The following is a 22,158-nucleotide window of genomic DNA, read 5'->3' on the forward strand; positions in this document are numbered from 1 at the left end:
ATCATAAGCCTCCTTACTACAATCAGGAAATACATTTTACAAAGACCCTCTCTAGCCGGAGGTTCTCAGTGTGTAAAGATACACCGGGAAATGTCGCCTGGTTTTCGGTGTGAGGGGCTGTACGGGAATGTGGGTTCATTCAGGAACTGTGAGTGTCTGGTCTTCTTCTTATCGTGTCCACGGACACTCTATACATGGCCCAGCCAGAACTGGACACATTTTTGCGTCTTGTTGAATTCGGCAAGATCTGCAACAGTGCAGGGTTCCTCTAGCGATAGGCATTGCAGGAGATGTTGCATAGTCTGTGGCTCAGTTCCACATTCACAAGTTGTCGGGCTGGTTGTATATCCCCATTTGCTTAGTGACACCTTTGAACGACCTACACCAGTCCTAAGTCTGTTAAAGCACTTGCAGGTTGCCCAGTTGCAAGTAGCTCCTGGGGGAAGGCTTTCATCCGGTAGAATTTCCATCACTGGGGGTTGTTCGAGACTGGTGAGCCGGTCTTTCCACAAGGCGATGCGGGCTTCAGATGGAATGGATTGTAATGGAACAACACTGTTCATGAAGCTCTTCCTTGACATTAGGTGGCTGGGTGTAGGTGTATGACCATGTAGAGGGTGCCTCTCATCTGATGTTTGATGGAGTCGCTCTTTCTTCCTGGCTACCGTCTTCTTATATCAGGGGGAGCGATATTCGCCAGGATATATAGGCTGTTGGTGTTTGTTGGTTTTAAACAACCTGTGATAAGTTAGCAGCTTGCATTCAGAACGGCATCCATCTTCTTAGCATGAGTAGATCATTCCCATGCATTGCTGGTGTATTCGGCAGTGGAATAGCAAAGAGCAAGTGCACTGGTTCCCAATGTTTTCGGGCTTGCTCCCCATTTTGTGTTAGTGAGCTTATTCAGGATGTTGTTTCGTGCGCTCACTTTTGCCTTTGTCTTTTTGATGTGGTTCTTGAAGGTGAGGCATCTGTCAAGGGTGACTCCTAAGTAGATAGGGTGCTCGCAATGCATCAGTGTTGCTCCACACCAGGTTACTTTAAGCTGGCGTTTGGCTTCACACTTTCTGAGGTGGAATGCACAAACTTGCATCTTTGATGGGTTTGTGCGAAGGTGGTTTTCTTCATAGTAGGATGTTAGTCCCTCCAAGGCCTCAGAAAGTGTTTTCTCCACGGTGTTAAAATCAGTGCTTTGGGCAATGGCACATAAGTCATCAGCATATATAAAACATGTCTGGTAATGTGTGTGATTTACTCACTCTCTGATTCTGTGTGTGTTTGGAAGGCCGTGGTACAGTGTGCGAGTGTCAGATTTATTCTGTATCTGTGACTTGATGGGACCATGTCTCAGTGTTGGTTTCACTTGGCATCCTTCAACTCATTGTGCCTCTGTCCGTTATTGCTGCATGTAAACAAATTCATTTTTTCCTTGGGACTATAAGCCAGAGCGGAATTAAATCAGTATGTGTTTCTCTCGGCCACAGAAATTGTTGGATTGATTCTGTACCTGTCAGTCTCTGTAACTGGATGTTAATGAGATTCTGTATTTGTCAGTCTCTGGCACTGTAGGTCAGTGTGTTATTGGTTCTATATCTTTCAGTCTGTGTTACTATATCTGAGTCTGTGAACTTCTCATTCACTATCAGTGCCTGATACTGTGTGTGAATGTGAGATTAATTATGTACCTGTCAACATCCGTTGCTGAATGGCAGTGTGGTGTTCAGTCTGTATCGGCACTGATTCAATGTGATTCATTCTCAGTAGCCCCATCTCTTGCAATGTTTGACGCAGTTAATCCCAGTGTCACATACAGCACCAAAGACTGCCAAATCTGGAATCTGTCTCAATGGTTTGTACTGAATATGAGTGTGCTTAATTCTCTTTTAATCAGTGGTGCTGGGTGGAAGTTTGCAATCCATTTTCTTTCTGTTGAACTCTGGTACGCTGTGTAAGCGTTGGTTCCATTTTCTAGCGCAGTGCCTGATACTTTGCTGAAATGAAGAATTCATTTTGTCTCTATCAGCCTTTGGCTCTGAGGTTCCTCTGTGTTTCTCAGTCTGTGGTATTGTGTGAATGTCAGATTCATTCTGTATCTCTACATCTCTGTGACAATTTGAGATTCATCCTATATCTATCAGTCAGTGTGCTTTGTGTGATGTGGGATTCATTCTGTACCTGAAATTCTCTGGCACAGCCTATGCACTGGGATTCATTTTGTATTACTCTCTTTCACAGTGCATTTATTGGTCATCATACTGTATCTCGCAGTGTCTGGTATTGTGCAAGATTTGTTGAGTAGTCTCTGGTGCTGTCTGTAAGAGAGACAGTTGTTGATTAGTTCTCAGTTTTTGATGTTGCATGTGACTCTGGGATTAATTCTGTATCTATCTGTCATATTTATCTCAGGAATATTGTTCAAAATGCAATGTTTAACACCTTCAAACCTTTAGGAAAGTAGTTTTATCATCCCCATCCTTACCTAGTCTGGCTTGTATTTGATCCTAGGACCAAGCACAGCAATGACGTTGATTCTGAACTGCCATACACAATTGCTGAGTAAACCACTCAGTTGAATTCAAGAAGGCAGCTCACCACTACCTACCCCAGGGCAATTAGGAATGGGCCTATATCCCATGAATAAATAAAAAAAGCTCACATCTCCTACAATAACCAGTGATCACTAACACTCGAGATGCTTGTCAGAAGTGAATCTCCCTGAAAATTGCTCCAATTTAGAGTTAGGTTCACATTTTCATTTCCCATTGACAATCAGTTTTTCTTTAATCTTGCAGCCTTATCAAGTGGTTTTTATACTCATAAATGTTTAAAAGTGTCAGACTTATCAACTGCTCTTTAGACTTGTAATTACCTGACCTTGTGTAGTGAGTGAGGAGCTTCCCCACTGGGTCGTGCAAAGCAGAAATCTGGATGGAAATTAATTCCAATGCCTGGAAATCAGGTAGAATACAAATCTGAATATCCTTAGTCGATCAGGCTTCTTGCTAGGAGCGTGAACTTGCAAAGTGGTGTTTGAAACCAAACAAACCACACTAGATTCCTCTTCATTTGTGAAGGTAAATCCAAGGAAAGCAGTTATATTTCAGATGGAGAATTGGGATGGGTACCAGACACAGCTCAGGACAACTAAACCTTCACTCAGAGAGTATAAGGGATAATGGAGAAGAGGATGGCAGATAAATGAATCCCAATATGGAGTTATCCATATTACAGTTGAAACCTCATCAGTAATCAGCACTGGATTAGAATAGCTGGGACTATTAACCTCGGGAAAGGATGAATGTTGAATGGACATGATCAATGTCAATAACGAGAATCAATTTTGTCCACGTGGAAAGATAATTTGATCTTGTTGGACAAGAGAGAAATAGAAAAAAGAACAATAGGAAAATTAAATAGGCCGGTGGGGAAGAATATGCCAGTGGGAGCAGCTCAGCTGCTCTTGCAGAGAGCTGGTACAGATACTATGGGCCGAATGGCCTCCCTCTGCTGTAACAATTGTGAGATTCTATTCTATATATTATGAGTGTAAGCCTGACTTATGTTTAATATAAAATGTGTTTCAACTGGAGTTAATAGCTGTGGTATTAATCAGATATTATGTCAGAGTTTTGGATTAGAATTCCATCTCTGCGAACACAATTCTGAATGTCCGTATATCATACATCCTGGGAAATGTGATAGATTGTAAGATCAGCTTCATGCAGATTGTAGATACTCTGAGGTTTGGGGAGTGCTATGTAATGCATTGTTCAGTCTGCAGTCTGTGTACAATGTTGGGATTCATGCATTATCTTACAACCAGGTACTGTTTGTCTGTCCTCTTTGTTATTTAATCTGTATTTAAGGTTCTACTTTTGTTTCAGTGACACAGGGCCTTGCAATCTGAGGGGTGTGTAATTTTACTCAGTGATTTAATAAGGGCCCACACAGGAGCTTATTACACAAAATTAATACTCATGATTGAGGATCATATATTAGCATTGATCAAGGATCAGTTAATGGACAGAAACAGTGTCGGAATAAACAGGAAACTTTTGGATCGGTAAGTTCTAACTTACTCTTGATAATACACGGTCATCAGTTATTTACAACCTATACTGATGACTTAGATGGGGACTGAATGGAACATATTCAAGTTTGTTGATGATAGAAAATTAGGTGGAAAATTAATCTGTGAGGAGGACACAAAAAAAGCTGCTAAGGCAGATAGACAGGTTGTCTGAGTTGGCAAGAACATGGCAGATAGAATAAAATATGGTGTTATGAATGTGCCCAGTTTGTAGGGGGAATAAAGAACATTGGTGAATGTGAGAGACTGGAGCACGTTTGCACTCAGAGGCAGCTGGGTGTCCTTGTACATGAATTACAGAAAGTTAATCTGCAAGTACAGCAAGCAGACAGTGTTATGTTCACATTTGTTCCAAAGGGTTGGAATATAAGAGTAAAGCAGTCTTAAAATTATACAGAGCACTAGTGAGGCAACACCTGTAGTACTTTGTCTCCTTCCATAAGGAAGGACATACTTGCTCAAGAGGGAGAGCAATAATTGTTCATTAGATTGGTTCCTGGAGCAAGTGGTTTTCTTCTGAGGAGAGATTGAGTAGACTCGGTGTGTATTCCCTGGAGTTTAGAAGAATGAGAGATTAATCCTATATCTATCAGTCAGTGTGCTTTGTGTGATGTGGGATTCATTCTGTACTTGAAATTCTCTGGCACAGCCTATGCACTAGGATTCATTTTGTATTACTCTCTTTCACAGTGCATTTATTGGTCATCATACTGTATCTCGCAGTGTCTGGTATTGTGCAAGATTTGTTGAGTAGTCTCTGGTGCTGTCTGTAAGAGAGACAGTTGTTCTTTAGTTCTCAGTTTTTGATCTAATGATCTAATCAAAACATATAAAACTCTTAAGTGGCTTGTTAGGGTAGATGCTGAGAAAATAGTTCTCCTGGCTCCGGAATCTACAATATGTGGTCACCATCTCAGATCACAGCATTGGCCATTTTGGAATGATATGAGGAGAAATGTCTTCACTGAAAGTGTTGAGATTCTTTGGAATTCTTGACCCCAGAGAGATTTGGAAGCTCCGCCATTGAATATGTTCATGACAGAGGTCAATAGATTTTGGATCCTAGGGATATAAGGAGAGCGCAGCAAGGTGGAGCTAAGGCAGAAGATCAGTCTTAATGAATGACGGAGCAGTTGAATGGCCAAATAGCCAACTCCAGTTCCTATTTCTGAAGATCCATCTATTCTGCTCTATGTGAGATTCAGTTTCATTCTGCACCAGTCAGTTTCTGGTACTATATGTAAAGGTGGGATCAATTGTATATCTGTCAGCACCTGGCACGGGATGTGTGATTCAATCTGTATCTGTGATTCATGAACCTGAATGTGAGTGTGTGATTCATTCTCAATTTGCCTTTCTATTAGTATTACATTTGAATGTGTCATTTGTATCTGTCAGTCTCTGGTACTGTACATGTGAGAGATTCATTCTGTATCTGTTGGTCTTTGTAATGTGTGCGTGTGGAATTCACTCTGTATTTACTGCTCTGTGATACTGTGTGTGAGTGTTTTGTCCTTATATAATTGCCAGTCTTTGGTAATTTGTGTCTGTGTGGGTCTGATTATGTAACTGTGAAGCTCTGGTCTGTTGTTAAGGCATTCTTTCTGTATCTATCAGGCTCTGGCACAGAATGAGATTTTGGGACTCAACCTAAATTGTTCACTGGTACTGGAAGTTCATTTTCTATCTGTCAGTCTCTGGTCGTGTGTCTGTGTGAGTGTGCATGTGTGTGTGTGTGTCTATGTGTAATCATTCTGTATCACTCAACCTCTGGTACCGACCATATGTGTAGGACTCCGGCTGTATCTGTCAGTCACTGGTGATGCATGTAACTGTGAATGGAGGATCCTTTCTGTAAGTGTCAGCATATGGCACAGGGTGTGAGTGTAGGTTTTTTAAAAATATAGTTCAGTGGTCCTGAATATAAATATGCAAATCATTCTGAAACTCCCATTCTTTAATAGTGCGTGTGTGTGTGTGTGTGTGTGTGTGTGTGTGTGTGTGTGTGTGAGAGAGAGAGTGGCTGTGTGAGTGTTTGTGTTTGATGTGAGTTTGTCACTATCTTTCACTGTCAGTGGTACTTTACATCTGTGTCAGATAGATGAACTATTATTCAGGCTCAGGGATTTTGACTGATTGTAGTATTTAGTATGTATCTGTCAGTGTCTGGTACCGGACATGTCGTTAATAATCATTCCAAATCAGTCAGTCTCTGTTACTCTGTGCCAGTGTGAGTTTCATTGCATAACCTTCAGTTTCTGAGACTGTTTACAAGTAAAGGTTCAGCCCATGTTGAAATTTCAGAACAGAAACAGGCCATTGATGTTGTAGGTTTTAATAAAATAATTCTGAGTTTGACCTAGTGTTAAATCCCTTTCTGTGCGCACACAATTGTGAAAGCTCAGGTATCCTTCGATCTAACACTCCATTGCTGTGTAAGTGTAATTCCCTTTGTAGTAATCAAATTGATACATTTTCATTCAGTCTGTGAGAATTTTAAACTTGCCTGTTGTGCTAAGTTTTTTTCTGTGAGAATGAATACAGTATCTGCCACTTTGTTACTCTGAGGTGTTCAGACTGGTGTGTGGTCTCTCTCTCAGTCTGTACTAATCAAATTGTTATTGTATCCTTGAGGTTAATAGTCTAGGTGAGTTTCAAACTGGAATCTGAATTTGCAGCTGAGGTTATACTATCTTTCAGTTCTATCATGGTATTTAATTTAATTACAGCAAACTCATGCACAATGTAGAACTGACACACAGATAATCTGATAGTGGGTGAGAAATTGGAGTGTGATTTATGTATCTACCTGTCAGTGGTACTGAGTTGGATGACAGGGAAACAATGTCTGTCTCTCCTGCTCTGTTTGATTGTTGGTTTGAAAATGTACCTCTGGAACCAGTTCTGTTGTCTGAGACTGTGGAGCTGATGCACTCTGAGTGAGAGCATGAATACTGTGTTTGCGGAGCTGTCTGCACTGATCACTGTAACATGGGTGGAAGAAACATCACATTTATTCTTGTCCCATCAATGATTTCCCAGTAGAAAAGAGTGCTTGGGTTACAACAAATACAGGTGAGGGAGAAAATACAAAGGTTCTTAATACATAATAATAACGAACAGCCACAAAGAAACTGCAGCAATGCAAACATTGTCAATTGTCAGTTAGATGCAGGTACAACCGAAACCCTGCACTGCTGATGGGAATGCCCGGTGGAACAGGGACATTCATTCAGGTCGGATTTCCATTCATTGTGTCCATTGGATTAACCATTCAACAGACACCAAACAGTCACTGGCAAATAAATGTGTTCATGTTAGTTCTCATCTGGTGTCTGTAAATAGCTGCTCTTTGTCTGACTCCCAACATCCTGACTGTTCAGCTCTGTTCCCACTCTTCACTGTCCAATATCAACAAACCGAGGGAGTTGGAACTAAGTCAAGAATATTCACTGTTGTTTAGGGTAGAGAAAGCAGCAATGTTTTTCAATAACAGCTTCTTGCCATTCTGTCTCCCTCCTCCCAGGAGGCTGCTGTTTGTTCCCTTCCCCCGGGAGCGGGATCTCTCCATTGGAGGCTGTTTGAAACCATCTTCTTCCAGTCCCAGGCAGAGCTGGGGGAGGGCAGCGCATCACTGCCTTTAACAAACACTTGGATCTGCACTGAGCTGCTGGAACCTACAGGACTCACGGAGCAAGAGCTGGAAAGTGACGTGAGGATGGATCAAATTATTTAGGGGCTGGTGTCGACACGATGGGGCGAATGGCCTCGTTCTGTGCCGGAATTTTTCAATATTTTTGTGTCCGGAGTTTGTGCATCATTCTGCGCATGCGCGCTGCCCTCCCCAGCACTGCCTGTGAGTGGAAGAAGATGGTTTAAAACAGCCGCTAATGCAGAGACACATTTTAAACAGCGGCTGTTTGCTTTCACTTGTACGGTTAGTCCATGGGAGCGGCAATTAGAAATCTGACCTACACAATAGTCCCTGCTCCGTCACTCAGTCCCACTCCTGGAGCAGTGGATTGTTTCTGGATGGCAGGAAATTGTTGTAACAGGAACAAAGTCCCTGATTTTCAGCAGCTGAGTGCCGCAGGACTGCAGTGGATTCAGACACTGACTCTGTTTGTCTTATCTTTTTGTTATTCATTCACGGGATGTGGGCTTCACTGGCTGGGCCAGCATTTATTGCCCATCCCGAGTTGCCCTTGGGAAGGTGGTGGTGAGCTGCCTTCTTGAACCACTGACTGTGCGGTTGTTCAAAATTATTATTAATTGAATAATTGTTTTTGTTTCTTTGAATTTTTTACTTCACCTCTTCTTAAATTATAATAAACACTTTTTTTCTTCCGATAGGCAAATACTTGAAAGCAGCAGAATAAATGATGTGATTCTACAACACAAGGGGAAGTGCAGTCAGCTCCTCACACACAGTAAGTACAGTGTCACTCACAGGGAGCAGAGGTGGCCAAGAGGCTGACTTGGTGGAGTTCTGATCCATTGTACTCTGCAAGTACAGGCGCCAAGTTCAATTTTAGTTTATGGTTCACTACCTGGTTGGTGAAGATTTAATCTAAATTGGCAGGGCTTTGGACACCGGCTTAGAGATGTACCAGAAAAGAATAATGACAGAGGGGAGGGAGAGGGATGGATAATACTGGAGAAGGAAGCAATGCCATATTAGATATGGGCAGATTAAGAAGCACTATGAGGAATGCAAAGACTGGTTTACAATGCATGTATGTGATAAATAAGACTGATGAGCTGGAAGGACAAATGACAATGCGGGAATATGATGTGGTGGCAATGAAAGAAACGTGGTTTAAAAGGAGCAAGAACTGGGTGCTGAATATTCAGAAATACAGTGTTCAGAAAAAGATAGAAAAGGATAAAGAGGAGGTGGGGTGACAGCACTGATTAGGGAATCAATCTTATCTGCAATTACATTACTACCAGGTAGAACTGAAAGATACAACCTCAGATTCCAGTTTGAAACTCACCCACATTATTAAAGTAAATGATACATATCAAATTGATTGGTACAGAATGAGATACAAATCACATACCAGTCCAAAAAACTCCTACAACACAGTGCAAACTGAGCTCAACAGCCAAGTTTAAAATTCTCACTCAGAAACCGATTGAATGACACAGCGTTAATTTGAATATTTAACTGAGTTACACTTGCATTACAATGGAGTTTCACATCAAAAAATTACACATAATGGGATTTAATATGAGACCAAACCTGCAGTTATTCTATTGATTGAACTGACAATGTCAATGGCGGTGGGGGGGTGTGGTTGTAGGGACAAACAAGCAGTGATAGAAGCAGATCATCAAAAGATGTCAACGACAATAGTACAATAGAACACATAGGTGTTAAAATTAAAGTTGGTGATATTATCTAAACGAATGTGCTAATTAAGAATGGATGGGAGGGCACTCAAAGTATAGCTCTAGTGGGTTTTTTTTATATAATGGAAATAGGTGGGAAAAGGAAAATCTTTATAATTTATTGGAAAAAAAAAGGGAAGGGGGAAACAGAAAGGGGGTGGGGATGGGGGAGGGAGCTTACGACCTAAAGTTGTTGAATTCAATATTCAGTCCAGAAGGCTGTAAAATCCCTAGTCGGAAGATGAGGTGTTGTTCCTCCAGTTTGCGTTGGGCTTGACTGGAACAATGCAGCAAGCCAAGGACAGACATGTGGGCAAGAGAGCAGGGTGGAGTGTTGAAATGGCAAGCGACAGGGAGGTTTGGGTCATTCTTGCGGACAGACCGCAAGTGTTCTGCAAAGCGGTCGCTTAGTTTACGTTTGGTCTCTCCAATGTAGAGGAGACCACATTGGGAGCAACGGATGCAGTAGACTAAGTTGGGGGAAATGCAAGTGAAATGCTGCTTCACTTGAAAGGAGTGTATGGGTCCTTGGACGGTGAGGAGAGAGGAAGTGAAGGGGCAGGTGTTGCATTTTTTGCATGGGCATGGGGTGGTGCCATAGGAGGGGGTTGAGGAGTAGGGGGTGATGGAGGAGTGGACCAGGGTGTCCCGGAGGGAGCTATCCCTACGGAATGCCGATAAGGGGGGTGAAGGGAAGATGTGTTTGGTGGCGGCATCATGCTGGAGTTGGCGGAAATGGCGGAGGATGATCATTTGAATGCGGAGGCTGGTGGGGTGATAAGTGAGGACAAGGGGGACCCTATCATGTTTCTGGGAGGGAGGAGAAGGCGTGAGGGCGGATGCGCGGGAGATGGGCCGGACACGGTTGAGGGCCCTGTCAACGACCGTGGGTGGAAAACCTCGGTTAAGGAAGAAGGAGGACATGTCAGAGGAACTGTTTTTGAATGTAGCATCATCGGAACAGATGCGACGGAGGCGAAGGAACTGAGAGAATGGGATGGAGTCCTTACAGGAAGCAGGGTGTGAGGAGCTGTAGTCGAGATAGCTGTGGGAGTCGGTGGGTTTGTAATGGATATTGGTGGACAGTCTATCACCAGAGATTGAGACAGAGAGGTCAAGGAAGGGAAGGGAAGTGTCAGAGATGGACCACGTGAAAATGATGGAGGGGTGGAGATTGGAAGCAAAATTAATAAATTTTTCCAAGTCCCGCCGAGAGCATGAAGCGGCACCGAAGTAATCATCGATGTACCGGAGAAAGAGTTGTGGAAGGGGGCCGAAGTAGGACTGCAACAAGGAATGTTCCACATACCCCATAAAGAGACAGGCATAGCTGGGGCCCATGCGGGTACCCATAGCCACACCTTTTATTTGGAGGAAGTGAGAGGAGTGGCCGATTGCTGTACTGAAATTTCAACACAAAATGAATCAAGACTGGTAAACAGTCCAAGAGAATGAGGGTTATGTAATGAATCTCACACTGTCAAGAGTAGCACAGAATGACAGATTCCAAAACATTATTGAGCACATGTCCATTACTAGGCACTGACAGATTCAGACAGTTACTACACTTACTCATAGTACCTGAAGCTGACACACAACATGTAGTGCCACTGAAATTCAGAAATAATCACAAATTCACAGAAAATAGCACACACACAATTTAAAAATGCTATCTCCAGACTGATTCTTAAATTTGCATACAGGACTGCAGAACTATATTAACATAATCTAGATAATCCCACATTCAAACTCAGTAGCAGGTCCTGACAGTCACTTGTCACAATAAACAATATTCTATTCGCTCTCCTAATTAACTACTGTACCTGCATACTAACCTTTTCCGGTTCATGCACTAGGACACCCAAATCCCTCTGAACCTCAGAGCTATGTAATTTCTCACCATTTCACACATTATGCTCTGTTTGCCAGAGTTTTGCCCACTCACTTAATCTATCTATGTCCCTTTGTAGCCTCCTTATGTCCTCTTCACAATTTACTTTCCTACCTAGTTTTGTGTCATCAGCAGATTTATTAGCCATTGCTTCAATCTCTTAATCCAAATAATTTACATAAATTGTAAAAAGTTAAGGGCCCAGCACTGATCCCTCTGGCACACCACTCGTCACATCCTGCTAACCAGAAAAGGACCCATTTTTGTTAACTCTCTACTTCCTGTTAGCTCACTAATCTTCTATCCATGCCAATATGTTAGCCCCAACACTGTGAGCTTTTATTTTCCGCAGTAACCTTTGATGTGGTGATTTATCAAATGCCTTCTGGAAATTTATGTACAGTATATCCATCTGTTACCATTTATCCACAGCACATGTGACTCCTTCAAAGAACTCCAAAAATTGGTTAAACATGATTTTCCTTTCACAAAACCATGTTGACTCTGCCTGATTGCCTTGATTTTTTTGTAAGTGCCCTGCTATAGCATCTTTAATAATAGCTTCTAACATTTTCCCTATGACAGATGTTCAGCTAACTCTAGTTTTCTGCTTTCTGTCTCCCTCCCTTTTTGAATAAAGGAGTTACATTTGCTATTTTTCAATCTAATTGAAACTTCCCCAAATCTGGGGAATTCTGGGAAAATTAAAACAAATGCATCAACTATCTCACTAGCCACTTCTTCCAATTTCCTCAATACCACTTCCCAGGTAATTTTCCCCCAGTTCCTCTTCCTGATTGACAGGAATTTCCTCCATTTCCTGATTTACAGCTCTTTCCAGGAGATTACTTGTGTCGTCTATCGTGAAGACCGAAGCAAAATAACTGTTCCATTCATCCGCCATCTCCCTACTTTCTATTTTCAATTCTGCAGACGCATTTCCAGAGGACCAAAGCTCACTTTGTTAACTCTTTTCTTATTAAATATCTGTAGAAATTCCTCCCATCCGTCTTTATATTACTAGCTAGCTTTCTCTCATACTCTATTTTTTCCCTTCTCATTAATATGTTTCCTTGCTGTTCTTTTTATTCTTTCCAATCTTCTGATACATAATTATACCCTTTTCCTTTAACTTTGATTCTGTCTCTAATTTTCTCAGTAAATCATGGACGGCGGGCCCTCCCCTGAGAACATACACATTCCAATCAGAGCGAAAAATTCCATGAATTCTGAGATATCCCTTTAAATATCTGCCACTGCCTATCCCTTCGCCATGATCTCATTGAATGACGGAGCAGGCTCGAGTGACTGAGGGGCTTACTCCTGCTCCTGGTTCGTATGGTCCTAACTATGTTAGTACCAGAATTAACCAAAGTACTTCCACTCTCACATACAGCAGTGAAGATAAACAGATGCAGAATATATTTCAAAGATTCCCAGATGTTGACAATGACTTTCACATCCCTGTTCAATACCAGAAACTGACAGATACAGACTGAATTCTACACTCTGATTGCAGATCAGATGTTGGCATGTCCATTATTCTCAAACACAGACCGGGTTCGGGAAGTGAATGCGAATTGCACACTCAGAGAGCAGCACAGACTGAAATATATACAATCAATGCCACACTGATTTACAGCGCCAGAAACTGAGAAACTCATGAGTGAATCTCATCTCCAGTTCCATAAACTGAAAAACTCATGAGCGAATTTCATTCCCAGTTCCATAAACTGACAAGCACAGGATACAGCAGACACATATTGTACCTCAGCTTCAAGAACAGAATGCACCCACTGTACTCTATCCCCCTACATCACACAGTATCCGAGTGAGTAAGTCGCACACATTAGCAGAACGTCAGAGTACCAGAAGGAACCCTGCATTCCCGGACAGTCCCTCGCACCAACAGCCAGGCAACGTTTCCCAATATATCTTTACACACGGAGAAACTCTGGCTGGAGAGAAGCTTATAAAATGTTCGCCTGGTTGCAGTAAATGGGCTAATGGTGGAGAAGTCGAAATCTGATTGGATATTTATAGACACCAATCGGAATAATATAAAAGAATAGGCTGTTATAATTCGTAACAATGTCCAATCAGAATCACGGTTCTCCAGTCCCTCATTAGCATAGATCTGGAATACTGTCTATTTAATCGGCGCTCGGAAGAGTTTTGGTTTATTTCTGTGATAAAAACAAAAAAACTGCGGATGCTGGAAATCCAAAACAAAAACAAAAACAAAATTACCTGGAAAAACTCAGCAGGTCTGGCAGCATCGGCGGAGAAGAAAAGAGTTGACGTTTCGAGTCCTCATGACCCTTTTGGTTTATTTCTGTGTCTGAAAGTGACGATGGTCGATGAGAAGAAACCAGCTTCCAAGAAGGGAGGCAAGAAAGCCTTAAAGAAACCGATAGCGAAGGGCGGCAAGAAGCGGCGAAAGTCGAGGAAGGAGAGTTATGCCATCTACATCTACAAAGTGATGAAGCAGGTTCACCCCGACACCGGCATCTCCTCCAAGGCCATGAGCATCATGAACTCGTTCGTGAGCGATATTTTCGAGCGCATCGCGGGTGAGGCTTCCCGCCTGGCCCATTACAACAAGCGCAGCACCATCAGCTCCCGGGAGATCCAGACCGCCGTGCGCCTGCTGCTGCCCGGGGAACTGGCCAAGCACGCCGTGTCGGAAGGGACAAAGGCGGTGACCAAGTACACCAGCTCCAAGTAAAACCCCCGAACGGACTGAAAAACACATTCACAACACAACGGCTCTTTTAAGAGCCACCCACAGTCTCTTTGAAAAAGCTATAACATCTCAATTTTTATTTTGTCATAATTTAAATTTGAACATTTCGAACTCTGTTATTTTCATGCTATTTCCCTCATTCGGACTAGTGTAGATTTATCACTCGCTCAATTGTAAGGTCCTGATAATGCCCCATAAATGAATGTCTGCCCGCTCACCCTCTGCGCTTTGTTCTCAGACGCGTTCATATTCAGCCCTTTTCCCTGGCTTTGGAGAGAGAGAGAATAGAACGCAAATGCGTCAGTTTCCAGTTCTGGTCAAGTTTGGTCTCAATAATCGATCCGTTCATTTCCTATCAGCTCCGGTTGTGTCGGAACCTTCAGTCTCAACGCTGGCAAATTTACACCAGACATGTTCGCTTTTGACTCACGAATATCTACAATATACCGTCCATTTGTAGAACGATATCAATGAGACTTTGCCGGCAGTTTAAAGGGTGGAAATTAACCCCGAATAGATCCCATATTGTAAAAGCGAATCTGGAACTTGGGATAAAATGTGAAATAGTCCCATCAGGGACGGGTAATTTTAAAACTTTGTCGTCAGACCGAGTTCACTTTCTGCATAAGACTTTCTACATGAAACGTATTTCTTGTTTTATAAATCTATCGGCCGCCTTTTCGATGTCGAAAAGCGTAAATTTCGAGCCGTTATATTGGGGTTGTTTTCAGGTTCAAATAAACCCAGACTGAAAATCAGAAACAGACAAATACAGATGAATTATAAAATAGAGAAAGGGAGAGTGAGATTAAGTAAATCTAACATTCCTATACTAAATACTGAATTACATATTTCCAATTAACACTATGTTCTGTCCGTTTTTTACAAATTTGGCGGGCTTTGAAAATTTGAAAAAAATCGGTTGGAATTTGGCACCGTCATTTTTCGCCCTCTCTCCGTGGAGTCTCCGGATTGGTGAGTTCAGTAGATATCTGATTGGTGCTATGAACATTGAGACGCAGCACAAAGTGACCAATCAGCAATGCCCGCAGCACCATTCATTCCGAAGCTATAAGAAAAGCGAATGTGAGGGAATTTCCTCATTCTCTGTGAAAGTGTTTGTGAGATTGTGGAAATGTCTGGAAGAGGAAAGACCGGCGGAAAAGTTCGGTCCAAGGCCAAGTCTCGCTCCTCCCGGGCTGGACTGCAGTTCCCGGTGGGCCGTGTTCACAGGCTCCTGAGAAAGGGCAACTATGCTGAGCGTGTGGGTGCCGGAGCCCCGGTCTATCTGGCTGCTGTGCTGGAGTATCTGACGGCTGAAATCCTCGAGCTGGCCGGTAACGCGGCCCGGGACAACAAGAAGACCCGCATCATCCCCAGACACCTGCAGCTGGCCGTCCGCAACGACGAGGAGCTCAACAAGCTGCTGGGAGGGGTGACCATCGCTCAGGGCGGGGTGCTGCCTAATATCCAGGCCGTGCTGCTGCCCAAGAAAACCAGCGCCGCTGCGGGCTCGAAGACCAAGTGAAGCGGCCATTCTTTAATCTAATAACCCAAAGGCTCTTTTCAGAGCCACTCAGAGTTTGAAAGGGCTACTTAACTGAACTCATTTCATTCTGTCTCTGAAGAAGCGTCATGCCGATTCGAAGCGATAATTCGCTCTCCACACAGGTGCTGCCAGAACTGAAATTTTCCAGCATTTTCATTAAAAATACTAGGTTTCATACTGGTGTGTTTTGCAGCGAAGCTGAGAAAAGTCATTTTCGCTCTACATGCCTTTCAACCCGGTTTCAATTCGCATTCATTAACCGAGGTAGATAGAAAGCTTTTACTGATGGGTGAAATCACCGTGAATAACGACAGTTCCGGGTCTGACAAAAATGCACTGTATGGGTTTCATTAATGTCACGGTTCAATAGATGTTGAAGAGAAAATGGGGTGAGTCGTTCTTCCACTTTGTTGGAGTAGGAGAGTGGAGTCTGGGGAGTTAATACACCGCTCCACTCCCCACTTAAGCCATCAACAACCTTAATAAATTAACTAATGACAGAAGAAGAATGAAATCATGCTAAAGCTGCTTTTCAAGCAGTTAGCTTCAGATTTCTCTCTCCCGTTCCCAGGTCAGTGCTCTTAATGTGACGTTTTGGGTGGCTCTTAAAAGAGCCTTTGTTGTGTGTTCGGTAGAAAGGGTCGAGTTGTTCAGCCGCCGAATCCATAGAGAGTGCGGCCCTGGCGTTTCAGAGCGTACACCACATCCATGGCAGTGACCGTCTTGCGCTTGGCGTGTTCAGTGTAGGTAACCGCATCCCTGATCACATTCTCCAGGAAAACCTTCAGCACCCCGCGAGTCTCCTCATAGATCAAACCCGAGATCCGCTTGACACCGCCACGGCGAGCCAGGCGGCGGATTGCTGGTTTGGTGATGCCCTGGATATTATCACGAAGCACTTTGCGATGCCGCTTTGCTCCGCCTTTGCCAAGTCCTTTGCCTCCTTTCCCTCTGCCAGACATGATGATTCTTCACGCAGATCGCTGCAGAATATGAGACACGACCTCCTTCACGTTCCTCTTTTATATAACCCGCCCTGACCTGACTGAGAAATGGACAGAGAATGAGGGGCGGGGAGGAGACTGAGTGACAGACAGAAAAGCGGCTCCACCTCCTGCCTGTTCGAACTGATTTGTTTTCGAATTCTGGGCAACAATAGTGAACAGGGCGCTCGAAACAAATCTTACTCAATGGAACATCTTGTTTATCTATAGTTCGAAACCCGGATCTTTTAAATCCAGATCTGTCAGCAATATCCCGCCTAATTCCAGTCGCTTCTACAACCAAACAGTCTGCTTCCATTTCTAGGACAGCTTCTATTCCATTAACACACAACTCCCCTCCCAGAAGCATTGAGACTTTTACTAACACCTCTTCCAGCTGAATTGGAGAATATAATGTGTTTGGGTTTGAGTTGTGACGCGGGGTTTGGCCAAGGTTGAGTTTGAGAGATTTGTAATCTACAAGGCAGTCAAGAGGTATGAGGAGCAGGCAGAGAAGGAGAACTAAGGTCACAAACAGACCAGCCTCTAAACCAGTTAGTCTGCATGTGTAACAAGTGAATGGGACTAAGAACAAGATAAAATCGGATTACGGGCCTGTAATTTAGTTTATTCAGCGGGAATTCGAAAAGTTTTGCAAAGATTGAACCGGTCAGTGAAAGTGTCTGTCTAAGAACTGGAAATGAATACCGGCTGAAATTTAAAACGTTGGTATTGAATTTGTGATAGCAAATCAATTATTTTAAGCGAGGTGTTGGTCTAGTTATTTCAGACAGAACTTCATCATCGCTTCCAGGATAAGTTGCATTTTTTTTATTGTTCGGTACTTTGTGGATATCTACATGGAGCCGTTGTAGTTGGTCACTATCTTTGTCTCTTTCACGGCCCGTTCCCCGGGCAGCAACAGACCTTTTCCTGTCTCGATGTGTCCACAGAAACAGCAGGAGCCAATTTATTGTGGATTGGTGCCGTCTGCTGGCTGAACGTGAGACGTGCAAAGAGGTAACTTCTTTGGGGACATTTTAAATGAGTGTGAAACAACATAAATATGGTGAGAATTATTCCAAACAGTTTATCATTCAGACACAAGATGCCAAAGATATAGTGTGTTTCGCGGTACTATAAAGGCTGACTGTAATTTAAAGAAGTGTGCGATGGTGGTATAGTGGTGAGTATAGCTGCCTTCCAAGCAGTTGACCGGGTTCGATTCCCGGCCATCGCAGTAGTGATTTATTTTCAGCCTAATCCGTGGTCAGACCATAATTCTCAACACTGGTTAAAATATGCGTTGGGAATTTTACAGTTCCACGCTCTGTAAGATTGGTCTTATCGGCAACCTTGTGAAAAGGACCCGAGCCATTTGTTCACCATGCAAGCTTGATGCTGAAATCGGGCTCATCAAAGGCATCCTGCAGGGTAATGGCTACCCTGATCAGATCATTTCGCGCTGTGTATCACACAAGCTCATGACCAGGCCTGAGACCGTCACTTTCCACCCTGAAGTATATTCTCTATCAGTATAAATTGTTGTCTTCCCCTTATATTGGTTTTCTTGGGAGTGTCCTGTTGAGTGCAGAAGGAAAAGCTTTGACATGTCTCTTTTTTCAGCCACACTCAAATAAATTGACGCTAATGTTCAATGTGTAAACCTGTTTCAGCTCTGCCAGTTTGGCTCCGTCAATCTGCGGCCCATTTTCTTTTTGACCTTGGAAAAACTCAGCAGGTCTGACAGCATCTGCGGAGGGGAATACAGTTGACGTTTCGAGTCCGTATGACTCTTCATCAGAACACTCTGTATTCCCCTCCGCAGATGCTGTCAGACCTGCTGAGGTTATCCATGTATTTTTATTTTTGTCTAGATTTCCAGCATCCGCAGTATTTTATCTTTTTTCTTTTTGATGTTTGTTGGTTGGTGAAATAAGCTGCTCTCTGATTGGCTACAAAAGCCACCCAATGAGATTCCGAACACTGACCTTTCAGAAGTGGCCGACTGCATTCCCCAGAAGATCGGGGAAGGGTGAGTGCGGGAGGAATTCTTCATTCGTGGTGTAAGTGTGTGTAAGATTGTAGAAAGACCGGCGGGAAAGCCCAGGCCAAAGCCAAAGCCAAGTCTCGCTCCTCCCGGGCTGGACTGCAGCTCCCCGCGGGCCGTGTTCACAGGCTCCTGAGAAAGAGCAGCTATGCTGAGCGTGTGGCTGCTGGAGCGCTCCGCACTTCCGATTGTAACATTCCCGGCCGCTTTCAGGGGAGAGGGTCAGAAACCAGCCGTTTCTCTCTGTCCCGGTGAAGCCTGTGTGAAGGAGTCGGTTGGTAACCTATGTTATTGCGTTTCCAGTGAGCTGAGATTGGCTCTGTTTTAAATCGCTGCTTTGTTACCACCGGTTACAGATAAAAAAATGACAAACTTAATCTGTTCCTAAAATACCGCCAGGATTCTGTGATGCAAAATGCAATATTACAGCTCCTAAAGTGTGAGATTAAAATTGTTGCCTGGAAATTAAGGCGTTCATAACTTTTTACCCCGACAAATTGGCGGGCTTTTCGAATTTGAAAATATAAACCAATCGGCACTTCCAATTCCTGTTACCTGGCTCTCCGATTGGTTGAAGATTTGGGTAGAGAATGGACTGACCAATCAGCTAGAGGCTAGCTAAAACCTCTCAAACCATTCATAATGATTATTTATACAGGTTAAACTGATGGAATCTGTATCTTCTACCTCACCTGTACTTGAGTCCTAAAATATATATTTTCCCAACAGGCAAATAATGGAAGGAACCAGAATAAACGTGGTGTTTCCTCCAGCCAAGCTCGAATGAAGATTCCCGCCAGCTCCTCCGACACAGTCCGTACATTATCACTGACAGAGCGCAGAGACACAGACAGGTCATCAATTTCACAGTCTCAGACAGCAGAAATAGTTCCAGAGTCACACTTTCCATCCATCAATCAAACAGTGCAGGAGAGATAGATGTTGTTCCAATGTTACCTCGACTCAGTACCACAGACGGGTAGTCCAAATTCTCACGCATGATCCAATTTTCACCAGGTCAATCCCACAATATTACAGCCTCAGCTACAAACTAAATGTCAAATAAAACTGATGCATGTTTCCAGTTTCAAGTTTCCAGTCTTAACCTTAATAATGTACACTGAGATTCATGTTAAGCACCGGTGCAATATTTACACACATCATTAGTTTATAAATTGCAGTATTAATTCCCACATTGTGTCCTGACACATACATTAGATGCAAATCCAAATCTCAATTACATTATCAGTTTGAGATATTCTGAAAGTGAGTATAACCTGAGATACAAACTCAGACTCTAGTTAAAACTCACCCTGATTATGAAACTGAGATACAATATTAATTTGATGGATATGAATTGAGCTATAAACTACATGCTAATTCTCAATCCTCACACAGTGTCAAATTAAAGATACTTTACCAATTCAGGACTGAGCTCCATTTTGCATTTGTGTGGAAATTCTGACTCAGAATCAGACTGAATGTCACATATCAAATTGTTTTGTACAAGCTGGAGTTACACTTGCAGACCAATCCAGGATCAGATTGAAGGATACATTATCTTTCACAATTGTGTTCACAGTGACAGAGATTTAATACTCAGCCAAAGCTGACACACATTGTTTGCTTTAAACCTACCATTTCAGTGGCCTGTTGTTCGGCTGGAAATGTATGTTGAATGAATCCAAACTTATAATTAGTCCTAGAGACTCAAGGTTATATAACGAATCCCACACTCACAGAAGCAGAGAATAATTCTCAAGCACGTTTTCAGTGCCAGATGCTGAAAGATACGGGCTGTTCACTGCACTCACTCACAATGGCTGAATCTGTGTGATACTAAAGAAATATGACACACCAATTGTACCACTGAGAAATTGAGAAAGAGTCCAAGAATCACACAGAGTAACAGATGCTAATGGATACAAATGGAACAACACACAATATAAATTCTACTTTCAGATACAATACCGAAGATTGGAAAATTCCAATTGAATCCAACGATTTTTAATAATACCAAAGATGGACAGATGTAAAATTAATCCCACTGACAGATACAGAATGAATCTCATGCACAGAAACAGAACCAAGTAATGAAAGAAACACACTTACTTTACAATATCACAGACACAGAGTGTCATTGACAGATCTGTAATGAATCTTACGCTCACACACATTACGAGAGTCTGACATGTACGTAACAGATACAGAGTGGATACTACACTCAAAATCCTGACTTGGAAATATATTGCTGTTCCTTCACTGTCACTGGGTCAAATTCCTGGAACTCCCTTCCGAATAGTACTGGGGATGTGCCTACACCACATGCAATGCAATGGTCCAAGAAGGTAGCTCACCACCACCTTCTCAAGGGCAACTAAGGATGGACAATAACTGCTGTCCTAGCCAGCGAAGCTAACACCCCATGAATGAATTAAAAAAGAGCACCAAAGACTTCAAATTCAGAATGATTTCCACGTTGACATACAGTAGTACTGGCTGATAGGATTAAACACACACACACACACACCATTACGAGATTCAGAATGAGTCCCAAACTCATTTGCATTACCAGAAAGTGATTGAGAACAAAACACTTGCACACCTACAGTTCTACTTTAAAAAGTATCCCGACGCTCATACAGTACCAGAAAATGCAATGTGCCTTCTTAATATGACACAGGTATATTGTACCAGAGAATGACAGACACAGAATGACTGCAGCACTCACTTTCAGTAGCAGAAGGTGACCGACAGAGCAAAATTCTTCCACACATACAGTTCCACTGACAGTTTCAGAATGTAACCCACCTCTCTCAGTATCAGAAAATGAAAGATAGGAATGGAATATAACACAAATATAATGTACAAGAGAGTGACTGTGACAGAATAAATCCAAACACACTGGTAGTTCTGCTGACAACTTCTCCACACTCACATACAGTAACCAAGACTGACAGGTTCATAATATCTCTCAGTTTCACACAGTACCAGTGAGTGACATAGAGAATAAATCCCACGTTCACAAAATGGGCCAGAAAAGGGCAGAGGAAAATGTATCTCACTCTCAAATACAAAACAACGGTCTGACGATTTCAGCACAACATTGTAACTACTGTTTGATATAAGAAAATATTATGAAATGTCATCTCCACCGTTAGTAATTCCAAACACCTCCCTTCGCCGTGCAATAAAATGTGAACGGTTCATGTCTGTTCTGTCGCTCTGAGTGTGCTGACATCTACTGGCCAGAGCTGAGAAGTGCAACAGAGCGGAACATTTTTTTATTAATTCAATGGATATGAGATTCGCTGGCTCGGCCAGCATTTATTGGCCATTCCTAAGTGACCTTGAGAAGGTGGTGATGAGCTGCCTTCTTGGACCGCTGCAGTCCCTGTGGTGTAGGTAGACCCAAAATGCTGTGAGGGAGGAAGTTCCAGGATTTTGATACAATG

General features: G+C 42.8%; 3 protein-coding genes, 1 long non-coding RNA gene and 1 other non-coding gene across 5 annotated transcripts; 4 read left to right on the plus strand and 1 right to left on the minus strand.

Annotated features, from left to right (window-relative positions):
- The first annotated feature begins 33 nt into the window (after nucleotides 1-33).
- Nucleotides 34-20,130, plus strand: LOC121274579. The gene is made up of 3 exons (XR_005942274.1): nucleotides 34-148; nucleotides 8,444-8,520; nucleotides 19,433-20,130. It is a non-coding gene; the product is annotated as an uncharacterized LOC121274579 (long non-coding RNA).
- Nucleotides 13,709-14,118, plus strand: LOC121274559 (late histone H2B.L4-like). Its single transcript, XM_041181899.1, has one exon. The coding sequence runs from the start codon at nucleotides 13,729-13,731 to the stop codon at nucleotides 14,101-14,103; it is 375 nt and encodes a 124-aa protein (XP_041037833.1). The 5' UTR covers nucleotides 13,709-13,728; the 3' UTR covers nucleotides 14,104-14,118.
- Nucleotides 15,241-15,694, plus strand: LOC121274535 (histone H2A-like). Its single transcript, XM_041181875.1, has one exon. It carries the CDS (start codon nucleotides 15,257-15,259, stop codon nucleotides 15,647-15,649), a length of 393 nt encoding a protein of 130 aa, XP_041037809.1. The 5' UTR covers nucleotides 15,241-15,256; the 3' UTR covers nucleotides 15,650-15,694.
- Nucleotides 16,241-16,656, minus strand: LOC121274568 (histone H4). Its single transcript, XM_041181906.1, has one exon. It carries the CDS (start codon nucleotides 16,630-16,632, stop codon nucleotides 16,321-16,323), a length of 312 nt encoding a protein of 103 aa, XP_041037840.1. The 5' UTR covers nucleotides 16,633-16,656; the 3' UTR covers nucleotides 16,241-16,320.
- Nucleotides 17,823-17,893, plus strand: trnag-ucc. The gene has a single exon. It is a non-coding gene; the product is annotated as a tRNA-Gly (tRNA).
- Nucleotides 20,131-22,158: the final 2,028 nt, after the last annotated feature.

The sequence above is a fragment of the Carcharodon carcharias genome, assembly GCF_017639515.1.
Source record: "Carcharodon carcharias isolate sCarCar2 chromosome 37 unlocalized genomic scaffold, sCarCar2.pri SUPER_37_unloc_1, whole genome shotgun sequence".
NCBI lineage: Eukaryota > Metazoa > Chordata > Chondrichthyes > Lamniformes > Lamnidae > Carcharodon > Carcharodon carcharias.